The sequence below is a fragment of the Patiria miniata genome, unplaced genomic scaffold, assembly GCF_015706575.1.
Source record: "Patiria miniata isolate m_02_andy unplaced genomic scaffold, ASM1570657v1 HiC_scaffold_17, whole genome shotgun sequence".
Classification (NCBI taxonomy): domain Eukaryota; kingdom Metazoa; phylum Echinodermata; class Asteroidea; order Valvatida; family Asterinidae; genus Patiria; species Patiria miniata.
This window is the reverse complement of record NW_024037055.1, coordinates 15231837-15245323: the sequence shown is the minus strand read 5'-3', so window position 1 is coordinate 15245323 and position 13487 is coordinate 15231837. Positions and strand designations below refer to the sequence as shown.

The 13487-nt window shown below is 42.1% G+C and overlaps 1 protein-coding gene across 1 annotated transcript; it reads left to right on the top strand.

The window, feature by feature from the left end:
- The first annotated feature begins 2649 nt into the window (after window positions 1–2649).
- Window positions 2650–12971, top strand: LOC119723945 (cilia- and flagella-associated protein 300-like). Its single transcript, XM_038194862.1, has 7 exons — window positions 2650–2796; window positions 3525–3606; window positions 4765–4837; window positions 7812–7978; window positions 9659–9831; window positions 10553–10619; window positions 12629–12971. The coding sequence occupies exons 1-7, from the start codon at window positions 2681–2683 to the stop codon at window positions 12758–12760; spliced, it is 810 nt and encodes a 269-aa protein (XP_038050790.1). The 5' UTR covers window positions 2650–2680; the 3' UTR covers window positions 12761–12971.
- The last annotated feature ends 516 nt before the right edge of the window (window positions 12972–13487 follow it).

Genomic DNA, 13487 nt, shown 5'->3' with positions numbered 1-13487 from the left:
TTTGTTGACGCGTGACTCCGGGAGCTGATTGGACGATGGCGTTGGCCTATGAAAGATCGATAGCTGCACTGCCACGTGCAATGAATAGCTGGGGGTTACGGCTCTCCAAAGAATATGTTTTTATGCATTATTGTATGAAACAAATTTGCATGTCATTTTTGGGGGCCTTGCAAGGGCAGGGATATAAAGCATAACTTTGAAAAGCCTTTGTGCAGGTCGTTACAAACAGAGGCCTGGTTCTACTTTGTTGATTCACTAGTATTGCAAACACGCACGGGGAAAAATAACTATAAGTGTATGGAAATAAGACCAGCTAGCTATAGCTGCATTTTTGTTTTTAGAGTGCCTTCCGTGTCGTGTCTTCCACGCAACACAGTAAAGGGCAAAAGGTGAAGGTAATGCAAAAACTGAAGTGTTGAAAAAATAAATGGATACCAAGACAAAAGTATAGAAGTTTGAAAAGGGCATTGCACAATGCACTTTCGTCGCGCGTAGGACTAGGGCCAGGGCCGTTCGAACTGTCTGCTTGGCAAATTTATGCAGCTTGTTTCGGGGCTCGACATAGTCTTGGTCAAGGCGTTCGACGATATAGTGTCCTTTATGGTATTATTTTGGCCGTTAACATCGTACGAAGCGCAAGCAGACTGAGATTTCTGTACCTCACGCGACTACCGTGACACTAATGCGTGACCGATCGCTGTACTTCACGATATTTTTGTGAGAGGGTGTGTGTAGGTGTCACCGTGCCGCGTTTGTTTATGGTGTAAATCGAGGACACGCACGTGCAACGTCATCGATGAATCGAGGACAGAAACCAAATCGAGGAATCCTCGAGTTAAGAGTATAAACAAAGGAAACGGGAAAAGGAACAATAGATAATCCTCGATTTACACCATAAACAAACGTGTATGTTCGTGTGCTTATTGGCGGTCCACACTCGTGCAGTGAGCTGATACACCTATGCCCTCTAGCTGGAGACGTGCACACTGCACACAATAGGGAACAAAATATTGTTTACGTCTCCACAGGGCAATTTCTATAGATGAATACGTCTTCACAAGGTTTACACGAAATAGATATGTGGATTTTACTCAAAAACTAGGAATTTCCAAGGTATGTTATCTTTCGGAAATGGAAGAGTTTTAGAAAAGGGATATTAAGTCCGAATTTCAGCCAAGGAAATTAATTCTGGTTAAAATAAGAGCATTTTGAAACTTCACTTTCAACTTGAACTCGAAAACTTTACTACACGAGAACAAAGAAATGTCTCCACAAGGATACCAATTTCAGTGTGGGTGCATTAACATTGTGTGCAGGACCGCGCAGGTACATGGTTGCGCGGATACTGAGAGGACCCCCCCCCCCCCAAAAAAACTTTCCAGTATCGAAATTTCATGAAACCAAGATCGCAAGGGAAAAAAAACATAACTGCCTTGTTTCTCATCCATATACAATATTCGGGTTCTCTTAGAGCATTCCTGTGGTTCTCTTGGAGCATCCCTGTGGTTCTCTTGGAGCGTCCCTGTGGTTCTCTTGGAGCATCCCTGTGGTTCTGTTGGAGCATCCCTGTGGTTCTCTTGGAGCGTCCCTGTGGTTCTCTTGGAGCATCCCTGTGGTTCTCTTGGAGCATCCCTGTGGTTCTCTTGGAGCATCCCTGTGGTTCTTTTACAGCATCCCGTCCCACACTACACTGATTGCATGGGAGTTTCTTAGAGCATCCGAGAGATTTCTTAGAACATCCCAACATGCTCTGACTTCACTGGGTTGTTCTAAGGGACGCTATGGGGTGATCTAATAGCAGCCTTATGCAGTCAGTGCTGTGCTTGAATGCTCCACGCCTAGTCTGATGTTCTAAAGAGAACTCTAAGTGCAACAGTGCAGTACGTGTTGCTGGGATGCTCTAAGAGAACTCGCTGGGGAGAGAGCTGCTATGAGTATAGTGAGGAACAGTATGTTGGAGATATTTATGAGACCCCCACATCGGGGGGCTCTAAGTACCCTATGCAATCAGTGTAGTTTGGGTCGTGATGCTCTAAAAGAGAACCTGCTCTAAGAGAGCCCAATGATGCTCTAAGAGAACCCAAGGGGTGCTCAGTTAAGAGAACCCTGGGATGCTCTGAGAGAATGCTTTCAGAGAACCCAAGGAATGCTCTAAGAAAACGTACCCCTGGGATGCTATGAGAGAACCCAAGGGATGCTCTAAGAGAAAGTTTTAAGAGGCCCCACGGATGCTCTGAGATGATGATCTTGCCGTTGGCCGGCTCAGTAATAAGCGAACGTACCGCCGGTGCGGCACGACCTCAGTACACACGCACACCCGCACACACGTTTGTTTATCATGGTGTAAATCGAAGATTTTCTCTCTTTTTTTCTCTTCCCCTTTCCTTTGTTTGTACTCTGAACTTTTTCGCAACAGCTCTCATTGGTTTCTGTACACGTTTTCTAATCGAGGTTGTCCTGACTGATTTTGGTTCCTGTCCTCCACGGATGTTGCACGAAACGTGTCCTCGATTTGAACAAACTCCCCAAAGCGGCCACAATTTCGTGAAATGCAGCGATACACGTAGTTAATAACTAGAACGTTGATTAATGATAGCGCCCTCTAGCGCCGCGGCGGGAAACATAAGTCATTCTGTGCAGGTACGGAATCATTACCATCATTTTTGGTGAGACCATCATCATGTCGGCTGATGCAAAAGATGACAAACGAGATGCAATGTTTACATTTCAACAACTAGAAGGCAAAACGTGCAAAGCTCTGCAAGTTCAGAATGTGCAAGATCTTTTAATGAAGTGGTAAGCGCTTGTGGGGAGGGATCATTATCGATACTTTTTAGGGGCCGTCCGTCAGCATGGTCAGCAGTCGGGGCCGGCCTCCCTCCCGGCCGTATCGATATCGATATCGTGTACATGTACTCACGCGATAGGAAGGGCATGAAGGGGGGGGGGGGGGGGGGGGGGGGGGGGGGGGGGAAGCAAACCAATGCATACTCGTAATAATTTGTAATTGAATTAATGTATGTGTCATAGTATTATACCAACCAGTACTAGTAGTAGGGCCTACTACTAGGCCTAGTCGCTTTTCCAAACTGTCGAATGGACCCTTCAAATTGCCTATTTTATCGCCAATTGCTTGGGACATGATCTGCCGATTTAGGGTTCATTGATTGCATGCTAGACATGGCGTCGGGAATAACCAACAACCGAACCCTGTGCCAACGTAAACATCTTTTTTTTATTCTTGAAACGGTCACAGAATGATATGCCACCTGAGGCTGAGACATGCTAAAGTAGAGATCGATGATTAGGTTGCATTGAGGCACAAAGGTTTACTACTTACCATGCTTACGACCTGGATGAAAATGAAATTTACCATTTATCAACGAGGGCTCCACCACGAATACCGCTCGCGGACAGCATTTTCCAATGTCTGACAGCCGCCACGCCCCCTCTCCCTCCCCATAAATCTTTCTGTGTCTGTTGGCAAAATTTACCGTAGTAATTTTGGTCACGTTGTATTGCAGGTCAATGAAGGGCCGGATTAGTGCACAGTACTACAGCTTTGATGCCTTGTTCCAGTCCTACCATAAAGATGCATTCGCTCTGGTGAGTGTTAGGCCAAAAAAAAAAAATTCGGTCTCTGGTCAGACCAAAGTTTTGGAATTGACGCGGGGACGCGGCTTTTTTCTTTTTTTTTTTCTTTTTTTTCTTCAAGCTTGGATTGTACAGACAAGGTGGGTACTATTTTGCTTTTTTGGTGTCCTCATGTACATTGGTGTTCTCCATAATTTGCCTTGGTGCTCTCGATCATTTGCCTTGGTGCCATTTCCCATTCCTTGGTGCTCTTTGGTAAAAAAAAATGGAGGAGGTGCGGCAATAGAGGGCGCTGTTGGAGCTAACACGGAACATTTTGGGGAAAAAAAAGATTAACGCGCATGATTAAAATCGACGTGCGCGCTGACCAGAGACCGACTTCTTTTTTTTTTGGCCTGATTAGTTTATCACTATCACGGAGGAGCACTTATGCTGGCTATAGTATACTAACCCTCCAAGGTATTTTGGCTAGAAACCCTACCAAACGCAGCAACATGCAACATTTGTCTAAGTGACAAGCCTTCCCAGTGTAGCAAGATCCATCGAGCAAAAGGTCTCAAGGCCAAACTGTCTCAGAGTCTGTGGTCCCTGAAAAGAGCAGGATACAACTGTGGCATTGTTCTATGGGACTAGCTCTCATTGTCTCAGAAGTGGCCATTTATGCACTGGTGTTGGTAGCTGAATGCATCAAAGTGCACCAGACTTTTCCACCTGATGCACTCTACGTGTTGCGTCTGGCAGGGTAAAGGTTTTAAGATAATCTATCACGGGTTAGTGGCATCACTTCACACTTCGAACCTGACAAATCATACTGTAGTTCTACTATGAAGTTTTTCTAAACAGGGTAATGTTAGATCAGTTTAATTCATAAGCCTACCATGCCAGGACCAATATTCGGTGATTGTGAAGTATCGCAAGTCATCACAATCACAATTAAGTCGTCCAGTCCCAAGTCAACTCACAAGCCATTCTAATGACTGCGACAACGGCATTCCTTCATTATTGTTCCTCCCCTGTTAATTACGTTTGACTGGACTTGTGATTTTGACTTGTGAGTTTGTCGTAACCAGACTTGTGATGTTCGAATACAAGTACTCGTGATACAGTCAACAACACTGATATAGCCTGGTGTTGTGATAATCTACAATTTCACTTTGTTACTTTTTTCAGGATTTCTTACAAAGTCAGAATGTGAAGGCAACACTTCAGGTGCTTTCGGACAGTAACACCTGGTGCCCTGTAGGTAAGTAAACCATCTAAAAACCATCTGTACTCTGGACACCGCATACAAAAACAAACACTGAGTGAAAGCATGGCCTGGCACCAGACTATTCCGTACCTAATTATTCTGAGACAAGATAAGTTTGCGGTAGCACCATGTGAATAAATCTCTTTTGTGAGTATGTGTGGTTCTCAAAACCACACATACTCACAAAAGAGATTTATTCACATGGTGCTACCGCAAACTTATCTTGTCTTAGTATCTTTCCACCATGCAAACCTTCAAATCTCATCTTAAAGCTATAGTCCATCATTTGTAATTTGTGCATTTTGTTCGTTTGAAGCAACAAAAGGGTTCCAAATCTAATGAAGGATACTGAACAACTAACCTGATGAAGTTTCAGCTAAGCTTCAGCTGTACATATCGAGAAAAACAGCATTCTAAGATCTCAATTTCAAATCAAAAGTTACTGAATCATGTTTTGAATTGTTTGAAGCAACAAAAGGGTTCAAAATCTAATGAAGGATACTGAACAACTAACCTGATGAAGTTTCAGCTAAGCTTCAGCTGTACATATCGAGAAAAACAGCATTCTAAGATCTCAATTTCAAATCAAAAGTTACTGAATCATGTTTTGAATTGTTTTGAATTGCAGCCATACGCGACGTAGCGCACTGATCCGACGAATTATAACAACCGCGCGCGCGTGTGCGTCGTTCCAATACTTGTGCGCGCTGCGCTGAATAACGAAACGAACTACTAATTTAAATTTTCCTACGGTGCTTCTTAAGAATCACCGTTGGAAAGGCCTTCTTTCGTTGATTACTTCAAAATGACAGCTTCCCAGAAGGAATAATTTCACAGGGAGTTTAGTTCCCTTACTATCTTTCAACCAAGTTTGTTTTTCAACAATAATTACGCTAGTAACTTTTCGGATGGCTGCAAATGATGGACTATAGCTTTAAAAACAAACACTGAGTAAAAGCATGGCCAGGCACCAGACTATTCCGTACCTAATTATTCTGAGACAAGATAAGTTTTCGGTAGCACCATGTGAATAAATGTGAGTATGTGTGGTTCTGAAAGAACCACACATACTCACAAAAGAGATTTATTCACATGGTGCTACCGCAAACTTATCTTGTCTTATCCACCATGCAAACCTTCAAATCTCATCTTAAAGGGAAAATACAACATTTGCAAACATCAAAAAATAAAACTATCAAATCATTTTGAAATACCTTGCTGGACTGTTAGTGAATGACAGTGTAAAGCATCCTGTAAAATCATGGCACCTGGTATACTGTCATTTTCAAGAAAAGTGGTATTTTTGTATCAATTTCCAACGCTGATCGGCCGATCAGCGTTGGAAAAAAATGGCTTTTTTTCAAATACTGGCCCCAGTTGACCATCGCACTTGTTTGCAATCGATTACATACCTATGAACGGGTACAAGCCAGCTAGACTGGTTCCCTGACCTTACAATTCCCCAATATATGTAAACTGCTCTGTTTCTTCTTAAATGGAGTCAGGGACCCAGATTACAGGAAAATGATTGTTTTTCTTGGTTTTTATAGCATTTTCAAACCCCAAAACTCAAAAAAGTCAGTGTAACTATATTTGCTATATATTTCCAACCCCCCAATTCCATCCATTTCTGAAAATTACAGCAAAAGCAAATGATGTATATTCCCTTTAATTATTGTGAATGTTCCGAAACCTGTACTACTTGTGTAGTGTCTTCAAGTGATACATATGTACATCAGGTGCTAATGCGTTCAAGAGTTCCTCTGAGTGGTCTTCCCCAATCGTTTATGTCCGTTATCCGGTCAAGCTATGTGTATGTATCGCTAAGGTGCAGATCAAGATTTTGCTCATGGGTTGGGGGGGGGGGGGAGGTTAGCTGTCAAGACTGGGGTTATTTGTAATATGCAACATTTGCTTTTGCTGTAATTTCAGAAACGGATGGACTTTGGGGTCATTTTTATAGCAATAATATTTCACAGCAAATATTGTTACACTGACCTGTTTAAAGTTTTGTATTCATAGATACTGGAAAAACCAAGAACAAAATGTTGTTCTTGAAGTCTGGTTCCCTGACCCTATATCAGAAGAAATGGAGCACTTTATAGTCGTCGGGGAATTTTCAGGTCAGAGAACCAGACTAGCTGGCTTGCACCCGTTCACAGATGTGTAACCGATTGCAAACAAAATGTGGACTAACTAAATTTGGTAAATTGGGGGCAGTATTTGGAATAAAGTCCAACGACCATTGTTGAAAAAAAAAATGACTTTTGATAAAAAAATTCCACTTTTCTTGAAAAAGACAGCACACCATGTGCCATGCTTTCACAGGATGTTTGAGACTATTATTCACTTACAGTCCAGTAAGGTATTTCATAACAATTTGGTTTTTTTTTTATACTTGCAAATGTTGTATATTACCTTTAAAGAGGTTGTGGAATGCTCGAAGACATTTCCGTCATTTTTCGGGTATATGTAGCCTAAGGTGTGATGAAATAAAAATGACTATTGTTTCTGTCATAAAATGAGTACAAAAGGTACTTTTGAGAGCTGTTTTTCAAGTCCTGCCATGCCTGTTTCGAACCGAACGTGCAATTTGTTGCGGGCAGCAAACAAAACACAGTAAATCGTGACGTAATAAACAGGACTCCCGATGCAGAGTAGCATAAACGAGTCCTGTTTATTACGTCACGATTTACTGTGTTTTGTTTGCTGCCCGCAACGACGACTTTTACACAAATTGCACGTTCGGGTCGAAACAGGACCTGAAAAATAGCTCTCAAAAGTACCCTTTGTACTCAGTTCATGACAGAAACAATAGTCGTTTTTATTTCATCACACCTTAGGCTACATATACCCAAAAAATGACGGAAATGTCTTCGAGCATTCCACAACCTCTTTAAAACCCTAAACCTTCCGTGTAGATCCGCCCCCATCACTGAAACCACTGATATAACTTACACCCTCATAGGTCATCAGGCACATAAAGTGGAGGCTAATCCCGTCCAATGCAGCGTCACATCCATGAAGTTTTTTGACCGTCTGTATGACGAAGGCATCGTGAGAGAGAGTGGCAGTATCGTCAAGTGTCTGGACGAGTATCACGAGGAATTCCAGATATCGGACGAATTACGCAAGGTTTGGCCAAGACATAAATTTCAAGAAATACCATATATTTATTGATTGACATATCCACTGCTACCTTAATTAACCCTAACTTCTAAAAACCTCTTTGCAAACTGGGGGATTTTGCAGGCTTGAGGCTATATGGCAAAAATATGCGGCTGATTTTGGAGGATGCATGTGTCAAGGTCTTAGGCTAGACCTTGTGTTGTTTATGCTCAGCCGTGCATAAATTTAGGCCAATATTATACTTGAAATCCTCCGCACTGCTCCAGGATGTCACTGGCTCTAGCCTCAACATAAACAGTGATTGCCGGAGGATTTTGCAGGATTGAGGCAGTGGTCACCCCTACAAGGACCACATTCAAGAAATAACGGATGATTTTTGGAGGATTGAGGCTGTATGCAATTTTTACATGGAGGCAGTTGGAGGATTTCATAGGATTGAGGTTGCATCCTAACAAAAGTGCCCAGGGAGTTGGGGTTAAAAAAAGGTCTGCCATTTCCGGCAAGCTTGATGGTCGAGTGGTAAGACTTCTGCACTGGTAGGCAGGAGGGTTCAAATGGGTTCAAGTCCTACCCAAGTAATTAATAAATTGATTAAACAACTAATTAAACAGGTGAATTGAAAAGACAATTAATCAATTAAACATTAATTAAATCGAAAAGCGTTAAAGGTACCCTATTAAGTAAATGAAGTATAAAATACTGACAGACAAGCATAACAAAGCTACAAAATAAAATTGAAGAGTTTGTCTCCAAAACGAGATCAAAGCAATTTTGTTACCTTTTAGAATCCTGCCCTCTCCACCTAGTTGCCCACAGTCAGTTTCAATGACATTTATATAGTTGAACACAATCTAATAATATACAATAAAGCAAAAAAATATGGTTTAGAGACAGCTGTTATACTGTGTTATAAGTAGGAGTTTTTATAACCGTCCAACTTTCTCGCTATTTTGTTTTCAAATGATCATCAAGTTTTTGACACACAATGTAAACTCTTAAATTTTTCTATCTTCATACCTTGATAATTTTTAGAGTATCAGGCCGCCCCCAAAGAAGTCTCTGGTTTCTGGTATGCGCGCGCATTGCTGTAGCCATGCGTGTCGGCAAAATTAAAAAGTTGTTTTAATGTAAGATGATGTCTCAAAACCGCCAAACTCACTGGCTTGACTGGAATCCTGCTGCTGCACAATTTTAATGTGTTTTTAGATGGGGTTACGATCGAGTATAAGCTTTATGTGGCCTCTCTGGGCTCCCATATATTTTGCACTAAATTTAGTCGGGCACCATTTGCAGGCAGTGTTTGCACGATGTCGCTGTATGGTCTGACGTTACCATTTTCTCAGATTTTTGTCTTGACTATCCAAATTTCCCAAAGAATGTTCGTGTCGGTCGAGATTGTAAGTGAGTGCAGACTTCTCAAGCCTTATGGCCTTACTGAGGTCACCTCAAGCTCCACCCTGAAGGATATTTTTGAGAGTTTTAAGGGGATCAAAGCGTCATCTGCAACATCAGCCGACATTTGAAGAAAAAAAAAGTAGGAGGGAAAAAAAAGCGACGTCGCCCATCTACTTTTGGGGCAAGCTCCATACCAGGACTGTTTTTGTTTGGCCTTACCATAAAAACAATTAAGAAATGTCCCAACTCTTAAAGTTTTCCGGGTTTTCAAATTTTGCTCTTTCTCGACAGATGCTTCTGGTGGAAGACTCGGACAACTACGACATCTTCAGCGACAGCGAGAGACAAGAATTCTTCTTTCTTCTCTTCCAGCACTTGTGCCTCGGGGGCCAAGTTTGTCAGTTTGAGGACGACATTAAGCCGTATCTGGACACTGCCAAGTCATTGTACAAGGAGCTCATCAGGTATGGGCGACATCTTTAAAGGGAATATACAACATTTGCAAATATCGAAAAACAAAACTACCAAATTTTTACGAAATACCTTACTAGGATGTTGGTAAATGACAGTCTAAAGCATCCTGTAAAATTATGGCACCTGGTGTGACTCAGTCATTTTCAAGAAAAGTGGTATTTTTGTATAAATTACCAATGGTGGTCGGCCGACCATCGTTGGAAAAACCTAACTATTTTTTAACTACTGCTCTAAATTTACCATTTTTTTTTCAGTCTAAATTTTGTTTGCTATTGGTTACATGTTCACAAACGGTTGCAAGCCAGCTAGACTGGTTCCCTTACCTTACAATTTTCCAGCATCTATAAATTGATATATTTCATAATATTGGAGTCAGGGAATCAGACTACTTGAACCTTTTTTGTTTTTCTTGGTTTTTCCAGCATTTTCGAACACAAAACTTCAAACATGTCAGTATAACAATATTTTGATCTATTATACTAACACCTCAACGACTTCATTTCCGAAAATTACAGCAAAAGTCAATGATGTACATTCCCTTTAATATATCTGTGTGGAAATACAGTGACCCTTTCATATTTGGCTTTGTGAGATAACTTTTGAGAATATATTTTGTGGGTGAAAAAGCTTGGTAGTGGTATCCCTCTCTAAAATGAAGCCGATTAGGGCTTGCAAGACAAAGCATAATTTGTATTTCTTTTTCGCCTTAAGTGTGCAGAAAGATAGTTCTACACAGCAGCTACGAGTGACTTCGCTGGTCTATCAACTGAAAGCTCAGGTAAGACTCATTCAATTGGCAAGTATCTTAGCAGATTGGCCCTCCTGAGGCCATTTTATAAGGTTGCTTTGCATAAAATACTGCTTAGCATGAAACTGCATCGCGATCAAGCCACAGTACAGATCCACCAATTGCACCCAAAACGTCTCAACGGATCAATCGTGCTCTAAAATCAAGACCAGTTTGCTTAATTTTTTTTTATACTTTTCGGCTAAAATAATTCACATTTTACAAGATCCTCATTCAAACAACCAAATAACATTGTGAGTGCTCCTTTAAAGGGGCACAAGGTCATGAAATCCTCGAAAATGTCATGTTTTGGATTATTTACTTAGCCTATTTCAAACATCTGGTTGAAAGGAAACCAACCTAATGTCTTACCGTTCCCGAGAATAGATGGAAAAAACCTGCTTGTTTACATCGGACACGACGGAGCACAAATAAGTTTTTCGTGTCGTTCTCAGTGTACGATAGACACGTTGTGTGTCTCGGGAACAGCGGTGACCAATCACCAACGCAAAAAAAGTGGTTTCTTCAACGTCCGCAAAAGGGGAACACTTCACGAATGAAATCACAACTAGCATCCAAACAGCTCGAATTTATGGAGTCGCAAAACTGGACCCCGAAATTCGTTCTTGCACGCATAATACAAGAATTACACAAAAACGCACAATTTTGAAAGGATAGTTGTGTGAGTGTTTATATCCTACTTTTAAATGTTATTTCCGCTTAAAATCATTTCGTTCAAAGCGCGTTTTGTAGCCCAATTGGGCTGTTCCGGGACCTAGTGTCCCTTTGAAGTGGGTTGAACTATTGACCCTGAAAATCCTAGCCAAACATCTGCCCCTCTGACAAGAACCGCACGCTTGTATAATAAAATCCTTAATAGTGAGTCTAGCTGGCCTCACCGCAGGGCATGGACCATTCTGTCAACAAGACAAGTCAACAAGTTCAAGCGATGGCTGTTTGCAGTCGTCTGACCAATAGACAACCCAAAATTGATAGATGGCCAATGCTTGAGTAGATGTGGACCCTATTCAAACATGTGCTGTAGTTCTCAGTACGACTGTTAGACCGTGGGTGTAAAAAGTGATATCGAGGTGCAGGGTTAATTAATTAAGCAATGGGGGACAAAGGGGGACGAACCTGGGGAATATAGGTTGCAGACCAGTAGATAAACTTCCATAGACCCCAATGGTAAATGCTCCCACTTCAGAAATTCGGGAAAAATACTCACAACTCTCCAAGGTGTTCGAGTCGAGACACACATCAAATTAAAGCTTATTTCATCATCTTTCATTTTCTTTTCAATTTTCGGGGGGGGGGGGGGTTCAACTTATGACTTTTAGGAGAAATTTCCATCCGAAGATGATCACCCCTGAAAATAGTCCTGAAGCCCACCGCCATTTTGAAAAACGATGCCTACACTCCATTGCAAAATAGAGCGCTTTAAGGGCCCCAACTTCATCCAAATTGAACGGAACTACAAGCTCACAGTCCTGTGCACGGCTTCCACCCATATTTTTTACAAACCCTCAAGTTCATGGCCCACAGCATGCTCAAATACGGAAGATTTTGAGGGCATGCAAATCGTGATTTGGCCGGCGTAGGCAATTTCGGACCGATTTACTGGTCTGCAACCTGAAGACAGACGGAGTGCCCATGTCTCTTTTGAAGCGATTGGGCCAGACGAGATTCTGCTGTGGGGGGATCGCCACACCTCCACAGCGAGTCTGTTATCTTCCCAGCATTGAATAATGCCACTACCCAATAACACCTGGGTTGAGAGGAGTAATTGAGGTAAAGCGCCTTACCCAAGGGCACAACACACATGGCCACGGCGGGGCTCGAACCCACAATCTCACGATCATGAATCCTGTTCCCTACTGCTAGACCACACGTGCCCACAATTTAGCAATAGCTGAGCTTTTGGTTGACTTGCTTCGCAATCGACCCACAGCACGGTTCCACTTGTCACACCAACACGTCTGTTGCTTAATATAATACAGGACCAGACGGGATACCAGTACTACCCATGCGACAAGGATCATCCGCAGACATTCGCTTACCTCATCATCGATCCACTGAAGAGACATGTTGCCGTTTTCTACCATAAATTTGGCGGCGGTGTGTTCAGCTGAGGCGGTGGTTGTACAGAAGTTCCATATTGCTTTCTAGGAAATGGATGGACACCATTTGCAAAAACAAAACTTTTGTGTTTTTGTTGGTTCTTGGTTCTTCTCCTTAATACTCCAAGTGGGAGTTTTAACAGGCAGCCAGAAACACCAGGGCGAACCCCTTCTCTTAGCGATAAGTGTCACTGGGTTCTTTTGTGGCATTGCAGTACAACACACGGGACCTACGGCTTTACGTGCCATCTGAAGGACGAAGCAATAATGGTTAAGTGCCTTGCTTAAGGGCACAAGTGTCCACCTGGTGGGCTCGAACCAACGCCACTGTTGCCTCTGAAACACCAGAGCATGAGTCCGGTGCTCTCAACTGCTAGGCCATGACTCTTCATTTCAAGGAACAATGCAATAAATCTGATGTAATCAATCTGATGCAGGTTATTTAGAAAACTCAGTGGATATATATTTTAGAGAAAACTTTGAAAATGCATCTTTATTTTTTTTCAACGCAAAGTGTAAGCTTATGTTGAGTTTGTTTATGGTGTAAATTGAGGACAAACACGTGCAACATCATCGGTGAATCCAGGACAGAGACCAAATCGAGGACGACCTCGATTAGAAAACGTGTACAAACCCAATGAGAGCTGTTGCAAAAAAGTACAAAGGATAAGGGAAGAGGAACAAAAGAAAATCCTTGATTTACACCATAAACAAATGTGTGTGAAAGCGCGATGGTTTG

Excerpts from the sequence above, each read along its gene's own strand:
- LOC119723945 (XM_038194862.1), top strand. The coding sequence starts at position 2,681 with ATGTCGGCTGATGCAAAAGATGACAAACGAGATGCAATGTTTACATTT. Across the intron at positions 3,607-4,764 it reads ATAAAGATGCATTCGCTCTG|GATTTCTTACAAAGTCAGAA; the intron begins GTGAGTGTTAGG and ends TACTTTTTTCAG. Across the intron at positions 10,620-12,628 it reads TCTATCAACTGAAAGCTCAG|GACCAGACGGGATACCAGTA; the intron begins GTAAGACTCATT and ends AATATAATACAG.